Source organism: Hydractinia symbiolongicarpus, chromosome 5 (genome assembly GCF_029227915.1).
Source record: "Hydractinia symbiolongicarpus strain clone_291-10 chromosome 5, HSymV2.1, whole genome shotgun sequence".
NCBI classification, from domain to species: Eukaryota; Metazoa; Cnidaria; class Hydrozoa; order Anthoathecata; family Hydractiniidae; genus Hydractinia; species Hydractinia symbiolongicarpus.
Genome location: NC_079879.1, coordinates 21,214,425 through 21,230,880, shown reverse-complemented (window position 1 = coordinate 21,230,880; position 16,456 = coordinate 21,214,425). Strand labels below are relative to the sequence as shown.

Below are 16,456 nucleotides of genomic sequence, written 5' to 3'. Positions count from 1 at the left end.
GTTCTTATTATGGCTTGTTTTTTGTATAAAAAATGTGTATAAGAAACATTTCACTGGAATTGTAAAAAAATGATAACCTAGGTATGCACATATATAGACATATACAAAAGCAACTTATTTTCAGTTTTGATTTCAGCCTTAAAATTGCTAAGATCAAAATTTTTTGCTTTATCAGCCGTTTGAAAATCAGTTGCTTGTTAAAAAAAGTCAATGTCAAATCACTTTTACTGAGTCCACTCCATACATAAGTAATCTTACTTGTGAACTTCCACTGGGCAATTGGACAGTTTTATTCGGAAAGTTTGACTGCTGCATTTTTATTCCAACCACATGAGCAATGCATTCTTCTACCTTTTTCGGTACAGGCTTGGAAGGGCTCAACTGCATCATCTCTAGTGTTGTAAATGACAATGCTGGAGAGCATGTGTGCGATTGTGCAGACAGCAGTTTAAATGAACAACCACATGTTCCCTTGACAACTCGTGTGTTTAAAATCCTGGAAATGCACAAACCAGGCGAGACATCCCCGGGTGTTGTTGGGATGCTGCAGGTGGGACATCTATTTGAATTTTCCAACCAATTTGTTAAACACAAGGCACAAAACACGTGGTTACATTGGTTTATCATTAATGGCCTTTTTAAAATATTGCTACACAAAGCACAAATCAGATGTTCCCAGTTGCCTTCACTGATATTTATGTCTGAGAGAACGTTTCCACTATAGTCAAAAAGTTCAGAGGTTTTTCTGTAAATTTTATTAAGTTCTAGGGGTGTCCAAGTTTTTTCTGCGGAATCCACAGCTTTGTGTGTTGGGTTACCACCGCCCCTTCTTTTCATAGGTTTGCCACCTCTCTTTTTTTGTGCACTTAATATGCATGTTTTGCACTCGGTGTCTTTATGTGTATACCATTTAACAGGCACAATAGCGGTAGCTGAGTCACGTTTTAGGACATTACTTATTGTAGCAAAGCACGAGTGACAGAATTTTTTTGGGTGAATGCCTGCCCGATCAGAATAAAAATCAGCTCTGAAAATACTGTCCAAGTTCTTTATGTGCTCTTGGACAATATGTGATCGTCCAGGCAGAGTGTTTCCACATATTCGACACAGCTTGTTCAACCGAGCTAGGTGTAAATCCCCAGTAGCCATCTTGAACTTTAACAAAAATTTTGAAAAAAAAGTACCTAATGTTTGATACAATATCAATTCGTAATGTACTGATACACCTACAGTTCTTTTTTTATTCGTATCTCGTAACTATCTTTGAATGATTTTTATAAAAATTATCTGTGGGATAACTTCGTATCTGAAAATATTTTGCTTTAAGTTGGCATGGTGTCCACAGTCTTCAAAATGGAGGTTGAAAGTTTTTGTTTTGTTTTAGCTAGGCAACAAGCGAATAGCTTTGTATTTGAATTAATCTTATTGGTATAGGACTATATTTTATTTAAACCACTTAGTTTCCAGTCCTTAAGTTGGTTTATGTGATTAAAATGCCTATTAAACCTGGTGCTAGCTACCCTAAAATTTGTTTACTTTTAAGCGCAACTCGCCCCAGTCCTTATTTTAAATTTTTTTTTGACATGCGCAGTCTGAGTTTCCGAAATCTCGCTAGCTGAAACAGCCGTGTAAAATCTTGAAACGCGAGTTTTGTATTTCCAGGAGGCGTACTAAAGCAACCTATTTCTCAGGGCTTTCGTTTATTTTATTTGGATTGTATTACCGTAAAGATCCGATTAAGCGCCCAGCATTTTTTAAGCGCCCCCCCCTCCCCCTCGAATAAGCATCCAGGTAATTTCCTCAAAGCTCAATAATTGCCCAGCACTTATTAAGCTTAATCGAAAACTACCTTGAGAAACTGGAAGCGTATTTGAAAATTTTAATTTCTTATATTGAGAATGAAAAAACCCATATTTTATGTTTTGAACAACTTTTCTATATTACATAAATAGGAAATTTCCTATACAATCTTTTCTAAAAAAACCTAGAAAGACTAAATTTCATTTTGTTACATCTTTTGTTCAGTTTTATTTTTTAGGAAAAAAACAAAATTGAAAATTACCGTTGTCTTTAATTTGTACACAATAATCAGGAAAAGTTTATAAAGCGCCCAGCATTTTTTAAGTGCCTCCCTCGATTAAGGGCCCTGTAAAATATCCAAAAATTTAATAAGCGCCCACAAGGCGCTTGTTCGGATCATTACGGTATTTCAGTCTCTCCCAGTCTAGGATAGTGCCCATGGGACCAGGTTGTTTGAGTAAAGCCTGGAACGAGGTTGTGCACAGTGTTATCGTACGAGGTCACTAAATGTTTAAGATCATAATTTGAAACTATGCGTTATCATGTGATTACTCGTTGTGTGATTCTCTTTGGCGCAATGAATATACCTTTACGATAATTCGGGAAAACTAACACTCCATCGCAGCCTATTTCACGATCCGAGGAGGTAAACATCACACTTTTATAAGAGTTTATTAATGAGAAAACACGTTTTTTCGTGATAACTTTTCTTGCCGCGTTTTGTTTTTAATGAAAAGTGCACATAAGTTGTATCTTATTATTATTAACGTTTCCTGAGAATTTGAAAGAAATAGATACCTCTTTTTTTCCGAGATTGTAAAACGAGGGAGAGCCGTAGGAACGCATGAACAAATAAATTATCGTAAAGGTGTATTGAATGGTTTTGACGTTGTTGTTGCGCACTAATTAAACAACTGAGTATCACAAGACAGTCAAGTGTCAAAAGGGAGTAATTATTACCAGGATTCGGAGGGTTTAAAAGAGCGCAGTCTTTTACTCGAGTATTTAGCTGGGATGTGTTAACTAAGCTAGCTAGCGCTAAGTTAGTTTTTTCTTATTTCTCAGAAGGAGCAATTGGACTCAACAGACAAATTCTATCTAATACTTATAGCTAAGTTGCTAATGTTTTTGATGTACAAAATAATATTTTGTTTCAAGTTCGGTTTCATTGTCTTTCAATTAATGAAACTTTTTTTTAGTTGTAATAAATTTTTAAAACATGATCATCACTGCCATCTTTGTTGTGGCATTGGCCATTATTGCCAGCTGTGAACATCCAAATGAAGATCCTCTTTGGAGAGAATTCAAGTTGAAATTTGGAAAGTTTTATCCCAAAAAGCATGAAGAAAGTGGTCGTTATTTTATCTGGAAGCAACATTTGAAAGAAATACTTGAGCATAATAACAATGCCAACAATAAATTTAAAAAAGGGATAAATCAATATTCAGATCTTGTAAGTAAATTTTACCCAGCTAACCATATAATTTTCCTCTGTTAATATATAAAATTATTTTTGCTTGGAAACGTAAGTAATTCTATGAGTTTAACCAACCATAGGTTACCATAAGAAGTGTATAAATTTGGCTATTGTTTTATGTATATGTTTTAGACACATCAAGAGTTTAGAGAACAAATGGGAGGATGTTTTAAATTACCTAAACACATCCTTGAGGGTAATGTTACAGAAGGTTCTACATGGCTCCCTCCATCCAATGTCAATATTCCAGACACTGTTGACTGGAGAAATGAAGGATATGTCACTGCTGTAAAAAATCAAGGACAATGTGGATCATGTTGGTCATTTAGTTCTGTAAGTGTAATCACTCCTTAGCAATGCTTTCTTTCTATTGTTTACTGACAATATATATATGACATCAGGCAAACAACTTCTTATTGTATATGCTATTAACATATAATTCTATTTATTTACGTTTTCTTGTAGACTGGATCATTGGAAGGGCAAACATTCAAAAAAACAGGAAGGCTTCCTGACCTAAGTGAACAAAATCTGGTGGACTGTACAAAGTCATATGGTAATGAAGGTTGTCGAGGTGGATGGATGGACAATTCCTTTAAGTATATCAGAGATAATCGTGGAATTGACAGTGAATCAGGGTATCCTTATTATGCAAGAGTAAGTTTTTTGAGCTTGTATAATGATTTTAATTTTTTATTTCTCATTGGAGTCTATGAAGAAATTCAAATTTTTGTATAATGATATTCCTCTTTGTTACAATTCAGGAACTTGGTTACTGTTACTATAATGCAAAATACAATACAGCCACAGACACGGGCTTCTATGATTTACCATCAGGTGACGAAAATGCACTTAAAGTTGCTGTTGCGACTGTTGGTCCCATTTCTATTGCAATTGATGCCACTCACCCTTCTTTCATGAGTTATCGATCAGGAGTTTACATTGAACCGTTATGTGGAAATGGTCTTGCTAACTTAGATCATGCTGTTTTAATTGTGGGTTACGGAACTGAGAATGGTGAAGATTACTGGTTAGTTAAGAACAGGTGAGTGTTTACTAATCAAACAATGTTCATCCAATTTTTTAAAAAAAAGACAATTGTGGGTAACAATTTTATGAGTCACTATCAATATTAAATCAACATCAATATGTTCCACTCCTTTTGCTAAAAAAATATTTAATTTTTTGTGTGATTCCTTTTTTAGTTGGGCCACAACTTGGGGCGATGCTGGTTACATCAAAATGGCAAGAAACAGAAACAACCAATGCGGAGTAGCAACAAAAGCCAGTTATCCGTTGGTTTAATTCTACATAAAATTCATGTTTTCATGGTGTTTATTTTGTATGTTAACATTTTAATGTAAATAACTTCTGTGAATTTAATAGAATAGGAAATGCACTTTTTGTATACATATAAAAAGAAAAAAATTCAAATTAATTCCGCCTGTTTCTCTTTAAAACGTTCATCAATTTGGTCAACAAAACTTAAGCAACTGTTTTTAATCCATCCAGTAGCAGAGCTACTTTAAACAAGTTTAATACACTTCCATAGTGAGTGCCGTCAAAACTATGTAAACCTTCTGTGATATTAAAAGCGTCAAATATCAGCAAGGAGTTTATGGAACAATACTGTTTTAAAATTTTATTGAATTTTATTATCTGCTTGTTGCCTTGGGTTTCCTGAAATTCTATGGGCTTTAATGGCCCAGCAGCATGCGTATTTAACCATACAAAGATAGGATTTGAAGTCTTGTAAGGAAAACGGATGCCGAGTATTGGTTTCAGAAAATCCTTTATTACCTTTGTTGAGTTAAAGTTGTCATGAATTCCTATGCCAACGAAAATCAATGGTCTTTTTTCTTTTAGAGCTTTTTCGATTGTGTCAATTGCTAGATTTTTATGGCGTGTACTGTAAGCTTGCACGAATGAAATTTTCACTTTATCTTCTGTGTGATTACAATAGGACGGGTTTTCCTTTATATCAAACCACTTTGTTGCAAGCTTAACATGGCAAGAACTGTCAACAAATTGGTTTTCCCCTTTGCAGTATTCCCTATTCGTTTGCTTTAGCCTCTGTTTCAAAGCACCATATTTTAAGTCTCCTGTTAAAAGCAGCAAAAATGCTGAAAATACGTGCCGGACTAAAGAATCTCCGATAAATGTTACAGAAGTAAATTTTGTTGCTAAAAAGGAGCAGCTGTCGTATGACGTTGGTTCATATAAAGGGCATTGAAGATCTGATTGCCACATTGATAATTCTGCATTAAGATACCTTGCATAATCAATACATCCATTACAATCACAGAATCTAGGGCCTTTTCCGCATAACCCTTTGTTTTCGTTGCAACATGTTAAATTACTTAGCGGGTTACATTGTGAAGAGATATCCGGGTAGGATATCCTCGTACTGTTTCTACGTATCAATCTTGATAGCGGGTGTTTCTTTCCGCATTTAGAGTCACTTCGAAATAGGTCTTCCGGCCACCCCTTTCGCGATCTTAACTCCTTGTTTGATTCAAGTACTTCGTCAAAATCTTTCGCAGTGATATTTGAACGCAAAATCCATTTCCCTTCTGTAGAACAAAACAAAACATTGCAACACCGGCTATCCAAAGAATGATTTTCACTAATGTTAGATTTATATTGCGGTTCTTCGAGAATTTCTCCTTTACTTCTGCGCAATAAAATATAATTTATATAAATAAGAAACGTCGCAATTATAACAAAGAGGAAGAGAATTCGTCGTTCAAACATTGGCTTTACGGCTATCTGTTAAGAGTTTAAATTTTGCAACATTTTTGTTTTCATATCGGTTGCTTTATATATGCCGCATGAATGCAGAATTATTGGTCACGCATGGGAGCGTTCTGTGTCGGAATGTTATAACTGCGGTAAAAAAAATATCACCTATTAATTCATAAGATTATTTATAGTATATATGAATATATATAAAAAATAGTTGACACAGTCGTTTACATTTAAATTAAAGGGCCTGATGGCCTTTTAATTTAAATTTGATTTGCCGTTTAGAAACCGCGGGTCAATTTTTTTTCCTTTTTGACCAGGGCCGCTTGTTTTGGGATTCTACGGTCGGGCTGAAACAAATCAAGAAAGAAGGAACCCGAAGAAACCAAGTGCGGGAGGCCGGTCACCAGTGTGAGAAAGAAACGAATGTGACTGGAATATCATTCAAATGCATATCTTTTGTTAGAAAATAGAGCGTGTTGTTTTAGGCTACTGATTACACATATACACAAAAATGGAGGTAAGTTCAGCTATAGTATATAGCTATAGCCATCTAGCATAGCCATCCAGTTCCAGATTAATGCCTGGAAAAAGGGAATTTTTACCATATAAATAGCCCAAAAGACTTTTCTTCAAGTAAGACATTTCTGTGAAGAAGTAATACAGAGTATTGTAAGTATACTTAAGTTATTTAAGGATTTTGAATCTGTTATGTTAAAGGCAAACAACAAAGAGAAACTTAATATTAGATGATGCATTAATAAAAAGAGTTATATATATAGCTACCACCTATCTCAAAACTTTTGCTCATACATAGATAATGTATCATCTGCCATAAGTGTGGTATAGCTACCTTCAGCAGAAGAGGGTGCCGATAAGCCGCAAAAGTCTGCATATATACAGGCGAGTTCGGGCGACTTCTCAAATAAAATTGGCGGTTGACCCCCGAAACCGCCCGCACTTCCCCGAACTAGCCCGGGACATTCCCGAAATGCAATTCCTTGTAACAAACCATGCAGACAATAGTTGGGAAGAAGGCGCTTGAAGAGAAAGGAGTTAATAAACTTTATGTATAAGTTATTTATAAAGTAAACTTTGTCAAAAACCATCAAAACAGTTCTTTTAAGAACTTCGCTACCACATAGTATTTTTTTTTTAATTTTTATAGTTTTTTTGAATCATATTAGTGTCTGTCTTTTTTTTTTTTGGGGGGGGGGGGCATTGTTTGGGCCTATGCAGGTTTTTTCGAGCAAATACTTGAATTTTTTTCAAAACGCTGAACTCGCCCGAAAACGCCTACACTTTTTACGGCGTATGCGGCTTATCGGCACCCTCGTTTCAGCAGTAATGGGGACCTTCTTTTCCCAAACAATCTAGTTCATCAAATGCAAGAATGTAAACAAATGACATATACCTAGTTAACCTAGTCAGCACTTCTGCAAAATTAATTTAACCCATTTTTTTTTGTAAAGAATATGTTTTTTTTCGAAACATGCATCTTTTTATTCTTTTTTATATAAATAGGAAATTTAAAAATATTTTTCTGTGCTGACATAAAACAACGTATAATGTGTGAAGCTGAACTTTTAAAAATCTAAAAATAATTGTTACTTACACTGCAGTTGTAAGGTTGTATTTTTTTTATTTATTTCTAGACATTGAGATAAATCTTTCCAATAATTTCTTAATTTGCTGTGAGAAGTCATAGTACCGTGTGTATAATTGATTATGTAGAGATGTGGTTTTGTAGGGATATTTCAAGCCACATAATAGTAGCTTGAAATATCACATATCCCTGCTTCTTGTAAAAAAGAATGCATTTAGAAAGATGTCTAGAGGAAAAAAAGGTTCTTAAAACAAAACAAAATATACAACATCTTTTTTTATAAGAACTTGATCCTGGAATTGTTGGTTATTAAACTAAAACAACCCAAGACAAAATTTTGCCATGAGAAGAGAACATTCCAGGATATAAATTCTCTTTACAATTCTCTCTATAAAGCTAACAGTATATTTTTTGTACTTATGGTCATTTTATTTCCCATCTATATACAACTGTGAAGTAGTATTTATATTGACGTCATTACAAACATTAACACCTTCTATTGGTATTATCATCTCATCCATCTTTTTGAGGTCAGTAATATCTCCATTTTTCTGAGTTTCTTTCACGTTGACATTTTCTCCACTCCTATACCATGTCATATGTTCACATTCTGCAGGTGTTTAATATATTCTGCGTATTCAATGTACAGATATATAAATTGCCTTGTTCAAATTCTTGTATTTTGTTTTTGCATCATTGTGTTAAGCTTCACTTGCAGCACCTTTATGGCATGTTGGTATCAAGTCTGTAACATACTCTTTTCTTCTCCGTTCTCTGAGACCTTCCTTTTAAAATAATTTTAGTGTTTTGTATATATTTGTTATATCTTGCATTGTAAGTTTTTTGTGCCCAGTCTCTAAAGAGTACTACATGAGAGTTGTGGTCTCTTCTCATGTGGTCTTTAACACGTTTTATTAATTCACTTCCACTCTCTCCTATGCACTTTCAGGACATTTCATTTTAAATTTTCTTAGATTGAAATAAAGGATGAATTTGTAAAAAGGGAGGTTCTTATTGACAGTTTCTGAATTCACAAGCATGTTGTCCTTGCTGGGACAATTTTCTAAACCATTTCAGATTTCCTTTTGCTTATGCTTGCACAGGTGGTTGGGTTTAAGGCGTTCAAAAGATAAAATGAATGGCTTCCTGATATTTTAGTTTTTCTTTCCTTTTAATATTTTCCTCACTGTTGGCCATGTTGAAACACAGCGCTCAACTTTTTAAATAACTTGCGCATAAAAGAATTGGGTAAAGAATTTAATATGCGTAATTATGCATTTGATGTAGACATTTGTATAGAAACCCAGACGCGCAAGGCGAGTGAGAACACTGAACCCAAACTTATTTCCTAGCATTATTTTTAATTGGATTATAAAAATAATTTAGCTTTTTTTTAAGAACATAGTTTTAGCAGAGCTTAAATGTGTTTTTATTTTTACAGAATTCAGGAAAAAATTGTTCTTAATACGCTTCAACACCTTTAAATTTAACTTGATCTTTGAAGTGTTTTTTATTAAGTTAAAATATCAAGATGATAGTTATAGGCTTTTGCTGTGAAATAAAAACAAGTTATATTTCACAATTCTAATATTTTAGCGATCTTTCGATTAATTCGTCGCGAGAAGGCCTTTCTTTTGGTGCAACTTTACGTTCCAGCTGACGCTTTTGTCGGTCATTCTTGCTCTCTTTCTTTTTTTGGTAGCGCTGGCAGTCATTTTTTTTATAATGTTCGACAAGTAGTTGTAATTTTTTTCTTCTTTTACCACCTTGGCCACAAATCGTTTTGTTGGCTTTGAATATGCCACAAAGAATAATGGTTTTATCTCCCGTTCTTCATCTATAGCGCATTTCTAAGGAAAGAAAATTTAAAAACAACCAACGATGTTTCTTCTTGTTCTGTTTGACACAAGGAAATAGCAGCCTCAGGTCCAGCTTGAACACCAATGCTTCGTAATAACGGGTGTTTATATTGACTTCCGCGATCTTCTCTTTCTGTTAGCACGCCTATTGAAAATCTTTCATTCATGCTGTCAAAGTCGACAGCTAAGGAATTGCTAGTTTCTTTATTTAGAGAAGTCTCTTGAAACGCTGCTTCAATAACCTTTAAAACAAGCATTGCAAAAAAATGAAACAATCTTAATAACAGCATTCACTCCATTCTTTTTTTGCTTCGAAGAATGCGAAAAAAGAAGGAAATGTTAATAATAGGAGTAATAACAATATACCTCGTTTTGAATGCTCTTTTCAGCTCTCTTCTTTAAAGTTGGTCACGCCTTTTCTATTTGTTGCTTGTGGGGGAAACGAGATGGTGCCGCGCCTTTCACAAGAAGTCGTTTAAAACAGGTCTAGATGTGTAGTGCAGTCTGTTCTGCATTTCCCAGCAGGTCAAAATCTTTCTCCCTGTCAAAATGATCAGAACATAAGACATTATTTGAAAGATTTTTCCTGCTGATTGCCCTAACCCAAGCAGCCCTTACGCTTGGTTCAGTAGGATGCGAGAAAAAAAACTTTTGTTTTTGTTCTTTTTACTGTTATTCTCACAACCAATGCCAGCACGCCAATATATTGTAAAATCACGAAATGAAGAAACATATCTGTTTCGGTAAACACTGTATAGAGAATCTTCCGCGCAAATTTTTTCTTAAGGCCTATTCTCACGGTCGATTTTGAAACAAGTTTACTCAGCATGCAAAACGAAGAAAACTTTGCTATCTTCGTTTAATTTAGAAGACTGTTTATAATTAATTTGCCTTTTTGGAGGAAAAATTAATAAACTATATCCTTGTTTTATTCTTCTTGCTTTTCTTCATTAATTTTTTTCTTTGACACACAGAAAATTTTCCAGACTTGACACATGCGCTTATAAATAATTCATTTAGTTTTTGTCTCGTTTGTAAATGGGGGGTAACATTATTAGTTTGCTTCATTTTGTGCTTGGATTAAAAAAAGCATAGGAATAATTTTGTTTTAATTTTTTCTATACAAAGCTCTACGTCATGCAGTACATATTATAACAGTCTCGTATTCGTTTTAAAGATTATAAATAAAAAGTAGCGTGTGTTGAAGGTGAGCAAGCAGGAAAGTTTGAACTTTATTAAATAATATTGTTGCCTCTGATGATTATTTAAAGGACTGAGACAGCAAATTTGTACTTTATGTACTTTTATGCTCAACTAAGTAAACTATTATTTTTTAGCAGACACTACCTTTAATATTTATTTTTAGCCTTCAGATGCCCCAGATCCATCAGCCACTGTGTTGTAAGTAGTTATTGTTTTTGGTTATATGTAAAAAGGCCCTAAAATAGCAAATATTGAAACAGCCATAAAATCTAAACTGCAAACCAAAATCAAGCAGAATCCCTAAAACCATAGTAAACATGAGTAAAAATGTAGTGTTTTAAAAACCTTGCTTTTTTGAGTGCATGACTGTTGCAGAAAATGGCTCTTAATTAATTGGTTAAACTTTAAATGGATAGGTATGTTGGCAACCTTGATCGTCGTGTCACTGATGTGATGATGTTAAATATATTAAAAACTGGTTTATCCCACATCAAAGACAAAATTCAGTCAGCAAAGGTTTTTGCACCAAATGATCCAGTAAGGGTTTAATTTTTTATCTAATATTTTTATGCAAATTCTTTCAAAGCTGCTTTTAATACCAGAAATAACTAATATTTTTCACTTTTGTGAGTGCTTTTCAAGATTTTTTTATTTCATAATTTTTTAAAGGGATGCATTTAGGAATTTGTTCTTATGTTGTTGCATGTTCTAATAGTTGTTAGCTATGATAAAAACTTTTTCAAAGCAATTTTTTAAGCATTGTGTGGACAACTGTTTTCGATATTTAAAAAATTACAATGATAATAAATGTGGCAACTTTTTTTTTACTAGTCAAAAGGTAAGAGATTTTATAATTTTTAATATAAACTTTTTTTTAGATGCAAGGTCCAGACGGGTACTGTTTCGTTCATTTTGATGACAATCTATCAGCAAGTCAAGCTATGACTTTTTTGAATGGTAGAGAATTTTGTGGAAAGGTAACATTCCTTTGATTCAATATATGCATGTAAACCTTTGCTTGCCTAGGAAGCCTTTTTGTGGACCAGAAATAAGATTTACCAGAATGGGATTTCAAACTGCAATAAATCATCTTTTACATCCGTACCATTGTACACAACCACTATAACTTTGTAAACATGCACAATAGTTTTATTTTGGGTAAGTCGTATTAAGTGAAATAAAATCAACACCGAAATGATTTTCACTTAAAATCATGTATTTGAACATTTTATAAAGGCTAGACCGGAGACCGAAATAAAATTAATTTGTAGAGGCTGCCTTAGTAATGTTATGAAAGTATTTCATATATTCTATAATAACCCCTCCCCCACTCAGAACAGAAAATTCTAATGTGCGAAAAGTCTCAAGTACCAATTGAACCCTACCTTTTTTAAAGTATATTCTGACCTTCTTTCTGTGAGGTGTCATTGTTGACTGCAGCTACTATCTTTTTTGCACAGTGTGTAACAGCAAGTATGAAATTCTATCTTAACCATAAATTATAAGGTTGTGCTATTTTATTGTTTTTTTAGAAAGTAAAGGTAAATTGGGCAACAAACTCTACAAATGGAGGCATGCCGAAAGTCATTGGTTGTGAGTATTACTTAACTTTTTGTTGTTTGCAATTACTATTTATCAGATAGTTGTCAAACTATGCTTCTATGATTACCACTCATTTGAACATTATTGCTTTGAGGATGATTCGTCTTGGTACGTATACCTTTTTAAAAGATTCTCATTAATGCTTTGCTATAATGCTAACCATGAATTTTTGGTACTTGTTAAAAGTGCTGCAACTCAGGAAACAGCGTGAAATTTAAAAATACGACATTTGATTGTCGCCTCTTATAATTTAATATTGACTGATGATGTGAGACATTTCTAGATCAAAATTTAGCATGCTCACACATTTTATTCCAACATTGCGGTGTATTACTTCAAGTTTATTTTTATAGCAAGTGTAACCATATTTGTTGGCGATTTGGATGATGATATTTGCGATGCAGAGCTACGACAAGCTTTCGATCCGTTTGGTGAAATATTGTAAGTTGATTGTGTTTAGTTCATATGACGCGTTTTTTTATGTATTAAAACTATCGAAGTCCAACGCATTGAATTTAGATGGTAAATTTTCTTTTTTGGACATAAAAAATGATACGTGTTTAGAAGCAACCTTGTTTTCAAAATAATTGCTAATACGCATTTGCAGAAAACATAGCTGATGTGAAATTCCAAAAAAACAAACATGGATTTATCTTATTTTTATTTTTTACTACACCTAAAACCCTTTCCTGTGTGTGTTTAACAATGTAATAATGTTATTGTAGATGGCTCATGCTGCCAAACTAGTTCTGGAGAGACATAACGACAATCCTCCTCCGCAGAGTAATTTCCAGTTTACTTACTTTTACTTTTACATTCTTTTTTTTACATTTTTTACTATTTTATACATTTGGAATCAAAATTTAAATTTTCATTCACATCAGTTTTTTCTTTCCCGTAAGTTTATTAATTATTTTTTCTGTTCTAGCATTAGTTAACCAGACAAGCTGTGATCCTAACCCTGTTTTTGTTTATCTGTAGAAATGCCAAAGTTGTTAGAGACCCTGTGACGGACAAGAGTAAAAATTACGGTTTTATATCTTTCACTAACAAACCGGTTAGTAGGACTATATTTAACACTGTTTTGTTTGACCACATGCCACTGCTGTAACATGCAAACAATTTATTTTTTTATGTATTGTTAATGATACTTGCGTGTTATATAAACTTTAATTGATAAATATTTTCTCCTACAGGACGCTGAGAGAGCTATCAGGGAAATGCATGGCGCTATGTTGAAACGAAGACCAATAAAAACAAACTGGGCCACCAGGAACCAAAAGACACAGCCCTGTACGTCTAAATATGACGCTTTTGTGATAAGTTTCACTTTTTTTATTTTTAAAAATTGCTATTTTTTTATTCCAGTAACAGTTTGTTTTTGGTGATTATGGTATTTTCCAGTATAGAAACCTCGTACTTCTTTTCGATGAAATCATGCTCTAATTTTCAGTTTGCTTTTAAAAATTTTTTATGATTGGAAAGAATATTTGGGCGGTTGTTAAATTTTTAGATTTTTTTTTGGATGCGGTCTCCGAGCATTGTTTATTCTTTTTTGACAGCCTCACTTGACTACGATGAAGTATTCAATGAGTCGAAGCCTGACAACACTACAGTGTACGTCACAAATCTTCCTGACAGAATATCAGGTAGGTAACTTACTTATAATAATTGAATGCCATAGGTATATCTTTAGTTATTAGCTGTTTTTTACGAGTTTCTTCTTTCTCTATTATCGAAGCGTCCTTTATCGATGCGCTTATTCATCGAGAAGTTGATTTTTTTTAAATTTAATGCGTTTTTCTTCTTTTATCGATGCGCTTGTGTTTGTTTTTATTTATTATTGCGTTCTTCTTGTTTTGTTCCCTTCATCTTTCCATGCGTTTGTCTTTTTTAATTGATGCGTTGGTCTGCGTTTATTTTATTTATCAATGCCTTTGTTTTTATTTATCGATGCTTTTCTCTGATTATCGTGCGTTTGTTTTTATATATCGTGTGTCATTTTATCGATGCCATTGTCTTATTTTCGATGCCTATTTTCTCTTTTACAAATGTGTATATTGATAAGTTTTTATGCTTTTTCTTATTGAGTTTCTAACGTTTTATTCCTTAGAGGATTTGCTTTATAAGCATTTCGAATCGTATGGAAAAATAATGGGCAACCCAAGAGTATTCGAAGGAAAAAATTTCGCGTTTATTAAGTAAGTTTTTTTGTCGAAACCTATTGGAATTTCCTTTTACGAATGTTAGGGTTGTCATTCTGTACAGAAGGTAGTCTGTCTTTCAAGTTTCTCATCCGCAGTTATGATTGTACAATCTACTCTAACATTTCTCTGAATAAGCTTCCCTTTTTTATATTTTCTCTTTCTTTTTCAGATTTGATAGTCATGCTGCAGCAACTACTGCTATTGTGAAAACAAATGGTTCAGAATTAAATGGCGCTATTTTAAAAGTTGGTTGTTTCTTCGAACATTTTGTTGCGTGAAACATTTTATTAGTTAGAACAGAGATGTTAGAACCTTCTCTTTATCTCATTTATTTTGTTTATTTAGTGTTGGTGGGGTAAAGATGGTGGAGATTCCGGATATTCAGGTGGTGGAGGTGGTGGACGCCATCATAATACTTCAAGTCATATGTATGGTCAAAGTCAAACGAATACGCAAGATAATCAAAGTCAAATGACGCCTCAACAATACATGCAATACATGGTAAGTCGCATTGGTTTGGTATGCAATGAATTTGTGAAAATTTTGTTTTTCTTGTCAATGACAGCTGGGGTTCTGTTGTGCTTTTGCTTGGATAAAAAAATAGAAAATGCTTGTTTCAAATAAACAGATGCGATGTACAAATAAGCGAAAAAGTTAAAATGTACGCTGTGGCACAAGCAGTTATCGACTTCTTACTTTCGTTTATCAACAACAATAAAATGCTTTTGTTATTGTTTACCGTTGTTTCTTTTAGATGCAATACAATCAAGCTTATTATTATCAATACTGGATGCAATATCAGCAGCAAATGTACCAGCAACAAATGCAGGGCGGACAGCAACCACAAGGTGCACAACAGCAACAGGGGTACCAATATCCGTACCAACAACCGGCCTATCAACAGCAACAGCCGCAGCAAGAGAATGGAGCATTGCAGCAACAACAATCTCCACCAGAGCAAGGCGATTACAATAATGGCTATCAAAGTTGATTTCTTTGTTACACCGTTAAAATGATGTTAAGGGGAAGATTTTGTTGCGAAGGTTTTGCAATGTATTGTAAAAGTCGTAAAATGAGAAATACTACATTTTTTAATATTTCTTTTTTTGTAAGGTTAACCTCTTAGTTGGTTAAAAAGAGCTTGGCATCTCTGTGTTATGCCTCCGCTTAAACAGCGTCTCGATGTAATTTATGCTTTCAAAGAACGTCCTAATATTTTTTCCACACTCGAAAATCAACGTCTCAATATTACTTTTGCGCTTAACATTTGAACTAAACATTTCCAAATTAAGAATGGATTTTTTTTCTCGCGAAATTACAGATAAAGTCGACGCTCGATATCTCAAATACCTGTCATATCGAACTTTCGCTGTCTCGAACTTTTTTCTTCAGATCCCTTCACCTCAATTTATCTTGAGCTTTTCTCTTATTTTTCGAACAAAAACAATCGGTTTAAAAAGTTCGATTGATACATAAAAGAGACTTTCGAATGTTTACAATATGGGATTTTTGAAATCCTCTTTATTTAAAAAATGGCTACCAAGCGAAAGTTCGTGGTAAAAATGTTGGGTGAGAAATACAATGCTATAAACGAATCGCAGACTGGGTTGACGGTTACTCAACCACCCTCATGTTACCCATATGGTTTATAAATACTGAATTGAAAATGGCTAAAAATCGGCATTAATTGTTGGTCGAAAAAAAAAATTTTTTTTCGGCGACTTAATTTATAATGCATTGGATGAAATGCAGACGAACTGAATTGATTCTGTAAAAAAATAAGAAAAATCAGTTCCTTTTTCTATAAAATTATTTTGAGTGTACTTCGAGAACGTTTGCAATGAAATCCTAATTTACACAGTACTTTACGAATGTTTTATTGAAGTTTAGGACAGTAGTGCTTCCACACTCTCAAGGGAAAAAAATCTCTTCATGTTTTGTCAAAACTGATTCGTGT

General features: G+C 33.7%; 2 protein-coding genes across 2 annotated transcripts; both read left to right on the top strand.

Moving 5' to 3' along the window:
• The first annotated feature begins 2,972 nt into the window (after window positions 1-2,972).
• On the top strand, window positions 2,973-4,715 carry LOC130645300 (procathepsin L-like). The gene is made up of 5 exons (XM_057451252.1): window positions 2,973-3,253; window positions 3,410-3,610; window positions 3,743-3,934; window positions 4,042-4,322; window positions 4,483-4,715. Exons 1-5 carry the CDS (start codon window positions 3,020-3,022, stop codon window positions 4,580-4,582), a joined length of 1,008 nt encoding a protein of 335 aa, XP_057307235.1. The 5' UTR covers window positions 2,973-3,019; the 3' UTR covers window positions 4,583-4,715.
• A 1,653-nt stretch (window positions 4,716-6,368) lies between these two features.
• On the top strand, window positions 6,369-15,594 carry LOC130645299 (cytotoxic granule associated RNA binding protein TIA1-like). The gene is made up of 13 exons (XM_057451251.1): window positions 6,369-6,542; window positions 10,854-10,888; window positions 11,107-11,227; window positions 11,569-11,667; window positions 12,223-12,283; window positions 12,646-12,733; window positions 13,274-13,349; window positions 13,489-13,585; window positions 13,855-13,941; window positions 14,406-14,493; window positions 14,669-14,744; window positions 14,845-15,000; window positions 15,254-15,594. The coding sequence occupies exons 1-13, from the start codon at window positions 6,537-6,539 to the stop codon at window positions 15,488-15,490; spliced, it is 1,227 nt and encodes a 408-aa protein (XP_057307234.1). The 5' UTR covers window positions 6,369-6,536; the 3' UTR covers window positions 15,491-15,594.
• Window positions 15,595-16,456: the final 862 nt, after the last annotated feature.